At 46.6% G+C, this 7,046-nt stretch overlaps 1 protein-coding gene and 1 non-coding gene across 2 annotated transcripts; both read right to left on the minus strand.

Annotated features, from left to right (window-relative positions):
• Nucleotides 1-369: 369 nt before the first annotated feature.
• On the minus strand, nt 370-5,592 carry RPL39 (ribosomal protein L39). The gene is made up of 3 exons (XM_014343539.5): nt 5,393-5,592; nt 3,714-3,817; nt 370-565 (listed from the first exon to the last, which is right to left on the minus strand). Exons 1-3 carry the CDS (start codon nt 5,393-5,395, stop codon nt 517-519), a joined length of 156 nt encoding a protein of 51 aa, XP_014199025.1. The 5' UTR covers nt 5,396-5,592; the 3' UTR covers nt 370-516.
• LOC112438574 (small nucleolar RNA SNORA69) lies at nt 1,186-1,317 on the minus strand. Its single transcript, XR_003026980.1, has one exon. It is a non-coding gene; the product is annotated as a small nucleolar RNA SNORA69 (small nucleolar RNA).
• Nucleotides 5,593-7,046: the final 1,454 nt, after the last annotated feature.

Raw genomic sequence — 7,046 nt, forward strand, 5'->3', positions numbered from 1 at the left:
TGAAACCCCGTCTGTACTAAAAATACAAAAATTAGCTGGATGTGGTGGGGGGCGCCTGTAATCCCAGCTACTCAGGAGGCTGAGGCAAGAGAATTGCTTGAACCTGGGAGGTGGAGGTTGCAGTGAGCCAAGATCGCACCACTGCACTCCAGCCTGGGCAACAGAGCCAGACTCTGTCTCAAAATAAATAAATACATAAAAAAAAATAAAATAAAATTTACAGAATCAGTCCTTTACACTAAACACACTTCAAGCACATGGTAGCCAGAGAACATTTCTATCATTGCAGAAAGTTCTACTGGATAGTGTTGTTATTAGGTTTGGCAGGGAAGGGAGAATTCAGTAATTGACAAACCACAATACAACAGCAACCAACCAACCAACATGTTTATAACAGATTCAGAAAGGAAAACACGTCGAAATCTCCAGATAGTGGTGACATTTTCAGCTTGATATGGTAACATGATCGTGACCTTCAGACAGCATAAATATGTGTGCCATCTCATGTGCAATTCCTTATAGACCCAGCTTGGTTCTTCTCCAATGTCTCCTTTTGGAGTTGTACCTACACAGAAAAAAATGTCAAGTTACAAAGGCAGTCTGACAGCAATGTAGCTGTTCCCATTCACATAACCTTTTAGGTACCACAAAATACAAAGGGTACTGCTTTTCTCTCCTTTAACAAGTTTGGAGTTCTTTCTGGAGAGTAAAAAAAATAATTCCCTATGTGTTTAAAAACTAGCCAAGTCAAGTTTTATCCTCTCAAAATAATTTCAAGGCTAGGCTCTTAACTGGGATCAGAGTAGTGGCGAAGCCCACTCTCTCCAAGTGTACTTGTACCCACTTTTGATTCAATGGACCTGGAGGTACACAGACATACTCTGAACCCCCTCATAATGGGTCACAAACATATAAAAGCTCCTGCATGATATTTTTTTGGAGACAGAGTCACCCGCCCCCCCAACACCACCCAGCTAATTTTTGTATTTTTGTATTTTTAGTAGAGGCAGGGTTTCACCATGTTGGCCAGGCTGGTCTCGAACTGGCTGGACTTCGAGATCCACCCGCCTCGTCCTCCCAAAGAGTTGAGATTACAGGCATGAGCCACTGCACTTGGCCTCGCATGATCTTTACAATCGATCAACTCCTCCATTCACGTCTAGTGCAGGGAAACAGCAATCCCAGAATTGTCCATGTCAATCTGTCATGATTTTACCCTCATAAAGGCAAAATCAAAAATGATTAACACGGCTTTTCTTTCAGCAGGATAATGGCAGTACTTCCACAAAATGAAGCACTGTAATTGCAACCTGCTTTCAAAAACATTTTTAACGCTGGAAGATAGCTAAGACAATGAAAATCATTCCATTGGGTCAATTATCTGGGTCAAGGGTATATAATCTTATGTACAAAATACCTTCCCAATTCTAGGAGACCACAGAGTTTAATAGCAGGTTATTTATTGAACTAGGCGTTGAGTTTTACATACATTTTTCTTTTTTTGAGACAGGGTCACACTGTTGCCCAGGCTGCAATGCAGTGACCGGATCACAGCTCACTGCAGCCTGTGAACTCCTGGGCTCAAGTGATCCTCCCAATTCAGCCTCCTAAATAGTTAGGACTACAAGCACGTGCCACCAAGTCCAGCTAATTTATATTTTTGGTAGAGATGGACGGGGGTGGTCTCCCTATGTTGCCCAGGCTGGTCTCAAATTCCTGGCCTCAAGCAATCCTCCTGCGTTGGCCTCTCCCAAAGTGCTGGGATTATAAGTATGAAGCACTGTGCCTGGTTTATATATACTTCTTTCACTCTTCACAAGCAGGTCCCACCATCAGGCAGGACACAGAGAAACCCACGTTCAACTAGATGTATCAAATAATAAAGGACAGTGTCTAGTATCCAGTAAATAAATGGTAAGCAATTAACTAGCCCATAACATTACAATGGGTGGCAATTTTCACGTCTAACTAGCTAAATGAACCAAGGAAATAGGCCCTCAACTTTAGCCCTAAGAAGCCACCCCTTTAAGTCTTCTTAGCAAACCAATCCCACTAGCTTTGCCATACAAGTCGAATCAAGTTCTGGCTGGGCGCGGTGGCTCATGCCTGTAATCCCAGCATGTTGGGAGGCAGAGGCGGGTGAATCACGAGGTCAGGAGTTCAAGACCAGCCTGGCCAAGATGGTGAAACCCCGTCTCTACTAAAAATACAAAAATTAGCCGGGTGTGGTGGCAGGCACCTGTAATCCCAGCTACTTGGGAGGCTGAGGCAAGAGAATCGCTTGAACTTGGGAGGCAGAGGTTGCGGTAAGCCAAGATCACACCATTGCACTCCAGCCTGGGCAATGAGAGCAAAACTCCATCTCAAAAAAAAAAAAAGAGAAAGTGCTTTGACTAGCCTGGGCAACATGGCGAAACCCCATCTCTACAACAGGTACACAAATTAGCCAGGCATGGTGGTGAACGCCTGTAGTCCCAGCTACTCAGGAGGAGGTTGAGGTGGGAGGGTTGCACCACTGCACTCAGCCTGGGTGAGAGAGCGACTGCTGAACCTTGGGCAACTCTCGCTGATTCTTGATGCTCCCTTCAAAACCTGTCTCAAGGCTCATCAGGTCCAAAGAGCGATGGGCTGAAAAAGCCATGCAGGAGACTGAGTTTCAGGCCTAGCTTTCCCTGGAGTTAGTCTAGATGACCTTGGAGGTCCTTCATAGCAATTCTAGTAATGTTTTTCCTTTGAGATCAACTACTTCTGCAGTAGAGGACAGTTTTCCAATCTTTTCTAGTCTCTTTTTAGAAAAGAGAAACATCTAAAAGACTGGGCTAGGTGTGATGGCTCACGCCTGTAATCTCTGCACTTTGGTAGGGTGAGACAGGAGGACTGCTTGAGCTCAGGAGTTCAAGACCAGCTTGGGCAACACAGAGAGACCCCATCTCTACAAAAAATTTAAAAATTAGCCAGGTGTGGTGGCATGTGCCTGTAGTCCCAGCTACTCAGAGAGATGAGGTGGGAGGGTCACTTGAGTCTGGTAGGTAGGGAGATAGTGTCAACGCAGCATGTAAAACAGAACAAGATCCTGTCTCAAAAAACAAAAACAAAGGCCGGGCACAATGGCTTATGCCTGTAATCCCAGCACTTTGGGAAGCCGAGAGGGGCAGATCACTTGAGCTCAGGAGTTTGAGACCAGCCTGGCCAATATAGTGAAATACCATCTCTACTAAAAATATAAAACTTAGCTGGGCGTGGTGACGCACGCCTGTAGTCCCAGCTACTCTGAAGGCGGAGGCAAAAGAATCACTTGAACCTGGGAGGCAGAGGTTGCAGTGAGCTGAGATTGTGCCACTGCACTCCAGCCTGGGCAACAGAGCGAGACTCCGTCTCAAAAAACAAAAACAAAAAGCCTAAAAATACTGACTGGGTCTTCCCCACCAGGATGTGTATAAGACAGCCTTCCACCTTATGACCTAGCTCACACTGAAGATGACCAGGAAATTAACAAGTATTGGAGAAGTATCTGCCCATAAGCCCAGATGTGGGCTGGATGCAGTGCAGAAACAAAGGAAATACGTTTTTAAAAACGAATTTGAGAATGCTGTCAGAGGGTGGATTGGATTGCATGCAATTTTAATCATGTATTTATACTCAAAAAGTAACCCTGGCCAGACACAGTGGCTCTTACATTTAGCAAAATATAAGCAGTATGATGGAGGTCTTACCTGATTTTATTTCCAGTTTTCATCCGAATCCACTGGGGAATGGGACGATTTTGCTTTTGTTTCTTGGCCAGGAATCGCTTAATCCTGAAAGTCTTGTGAGAAGACTGGGAAGAAAATGCAATCAATTTAGACAATATTAGAGCCTGCCCGAATGATTCAAAGTCAAGAACTCCTTCAAACCAACATTTGAGTGCTTAACACATACCCCAGCCCCAAAATCTTTTCAATGCTAAGCCATCAAGCCAAGCAAGTCTCTGACCCTCACAACTTCTCTGGGGGCAGATACCGCAGTTTCCATCGTTCAGATAAAATAAGTGGAATCAGGTTAAGAAACATGCACAAAATCAGAGCATCAATGTGCAGAACCAGGATTCAAACCCAGGTCCTTTCTGCTCCACAGCCAGAGGCTACCTTTCAATTTACCCTGCGGTCCCCCAAGTACTCAGACGACCACACTGGGAATGGCTAGGGAATCTGGCTTCCTGGGAAGAACACAGCTTTGAGTCAAACAGAACCACCTATCTACCATTTGCAAGTCAACGAATCTCAGTGCTCTACTTTGTAAAATAGGGGTACGTACTTTTCAAGTGTCATTGGGAGGGTAATTAAGACTTAGGGAAAGTCCCTGACATTCAGAAGATCTAACCTACTCACCATTTCGGTATTAATCCTAACTCTATCTCTACTGCTAAATTTCACTGGCTAAAAAAATAAACTTTTAAATTTAAAAATAAATGAAATGTCACTTTTCCAAGGATGACTGTCTCAATTTCTAGTTGCATCTTTTGGCTTTCATCTAAGGCCAACCCCAATACTCCCCCAAATCTACAGAATAATCTTGCAAAATTGGCACGGATGCAGGTTTAATGCCTGGCCAACCTGGACGAACATACCCTTGCATAATAATGGGAGCCAATACAAAGAAGGCAAAGATTACACCCCGTCCCCCATCCACAGTAGCAGTTGTAAACTTTGTCAAGTAATAAACTATTACTTGACAAGTAATAAAATACCAGTACTTATCGCCTCCATATCTAGAAATCAACATTTTACATTTCCCAGTAAAGAGTGACTGGTTCGCTGCTGCCATTTACTAAGAAGGCCAGAATGACACACAGGTTCGCAAAACACCCCTTGTTCTAGGCGCTTCCACGGGGTGACGCTCAAGTCTCTGAATAAACGTCCTCGAAACAAAAGTCCTGGGATCTAAAAATGCGGTTCGCTTCTCCACGCCAAGCTAAACCCTTTTCGAAAACCAGTAGCCCACAATACCCTCCTGATTACCCTCCACGTTGCGCATGCCACGGGCAGCCCACAGTCAGGCCACGATTTCGGGGGTGGCTGCCACCTCCCACCCCCCGCCTCCAGAACGAGTTCGCTACAAGCGAAGGGAAACCGGAATCCCTGCCCGACTCGGCAGCGGCCGGGCAAAGAAAGAGCCCCCTTGAATCCGCGGCCGCAGCGCAGCCCGTCCCTCTCCAGGTTGCTCGCTGGCTCACTAGCTTCCCTCCAGGCCACGAAAGACAACAGTGGCCGAACTGGATCTTTTCTTGAAAAAGCCTTTAAAAGGCTCCAGCCCCTCGACGCTCCGCGCGGCCCAGGCATTTCCTGGCAGCGGCCTCGGGTTTTGGGAAGCCACCCCGGGGCCGATGGGGGCCGATGGGGGCCGATGGACTTACCATGGCGAGCAGCGGAGTCAAGAACACACCACGATGGCGGAGAAAGGAAGAGAAAGGAAGCTGGCGGAAGAACGAGCTTAGAAGGCGCTTCCGATGGGCGGAGCTTAGGAGGTGACGCTATGCACCGACCGCCTCTTCTAGTGCCTTCTCTGTCTAGCGATGCGCTCCCGTGGCGCCGTGGGAAAGCGCGCTGGTTTCTGCCAAATGCAGTTAGCTTTGCTTTGCTTCCCTAAGTGCGTTCCCCCAGGGGCCCGGCAGTGTGCTAGGGGCACCCTGCTTCGTAAGTGAGGCAGACAGCCCGTGATAAATGCCAAAGTAGAAGCCCCTCCGAAAAATTAAGGAGCCGATTGGGCGGGACTAACCCTAAGGGAGGGCAGGGGAAGCGACCGTCACTTCCGGGCGCCGGGGACTCGGAACGCCGGGTCTGAGCTCGGCAGGCGGAGAGTAAGTGCCATTTTCCCAGAGGGTTACGAGTCATTTCGGCCTGGCTGGGAGGTGTGGGAAGGGACAGTCGTGTCGGAGGAAGCCGGAGAAGTTGGAGGGGGTTGGACCACGTGGACGCTTATGTAAGCCTAGGGGTTTTCGACTAGGCGGAAGGTTGCCAAAGTTTTCAACTCAGAAAGTTAGGGACAGAACCTCTTCCTTGGCTGCTAGAAGTCCAGCCTGACGTTGTAGCCCGCCTTTGGCAAGATGTACAATAATTAATAACATGCGTTTGGGATGCTAGTGTTCCCCGTTTTCATCCTTTTCCCCATTTAAAAGCAAAAACCTTTCCTTTTTGATGAGTAAATAAAATAAACATAAAAATAAGCTGGGCGTGGTGGCTCACGCTTGTAATCCCAGCACTTTGGGAGGCCTAGGCGGGCGGATTACTTGAAGCCAGGAGTTCGAGACCAGCCTGGCCAACATGGTGAAACCCCGTCCCTACTAAAAATACAAAAAAACTAACCAGGCGTGGTGGTGGGCGCCTGTAATCTCAGCTACTGGGGGGGCTGAGACAAGAGAATCTCTTGAACCCTGAAGGCGGAGGTTGCAGCGAGCCGAGATTGCGCCACTGCACTCCAGCCTGGGCAACAAGAGCAAAACTCCATCTCAAAAAAGAAAAAGTAAATAAATAAACGCAAAAACCTCCATGTATATTTGCAGTCACCTCAAGCATTTTTACACCAACGGATTACAGCAAGGGTTTTTAACCTGGAGTCCACAAGAGTCCATGTATAGAATTCAGAGGATCCCATGAACTTGAATGGGAAAATACAACTTTATTTTCACCAAATTTAATGAAATGTAATGCTTTCTTTATTTAGGAATGTAGGCAACAGACCACAGTGGCATTAGCAGTACTCGTGACTTGGTCACTAATAGAAATCATAGATGGCTTCATATTACATTACAGTTGATGCAGATGTCTCCATATATTATTTACACACTCCCTTTAAATTATATTAGTTATAAGTTCACAAATAGAACTATGTTAAGAAGCCCATGTATTACTATAGCACATATTTCTTTTTTTTTTTTTTTCAAGACTGAGTCTCCCTTTATTGCCCAGGCTAGAGTGCAATGGCACAATCTTGGCTCACTGCAACCTCCGCCTCCCGGGTTCAAGTGATTCTCATGCCTCAGCCTCCCGAGTAGCTGGGACTACAGGCAC

Source organism: Pan paniscus, chromosome X (genome assembly GCF_029289425.2).
Source record: "Pan paniscus chromosome X, NHGRI_mPanPan1-v2.0_pri, whole genome shotgun sequence".
In the NCBI taxonomy this organism is placed as follows: Eukaryota; Metazoa; Chordata; class Mammalia; order Primates; family Hominidae; genus Pan; species Pan paniscus.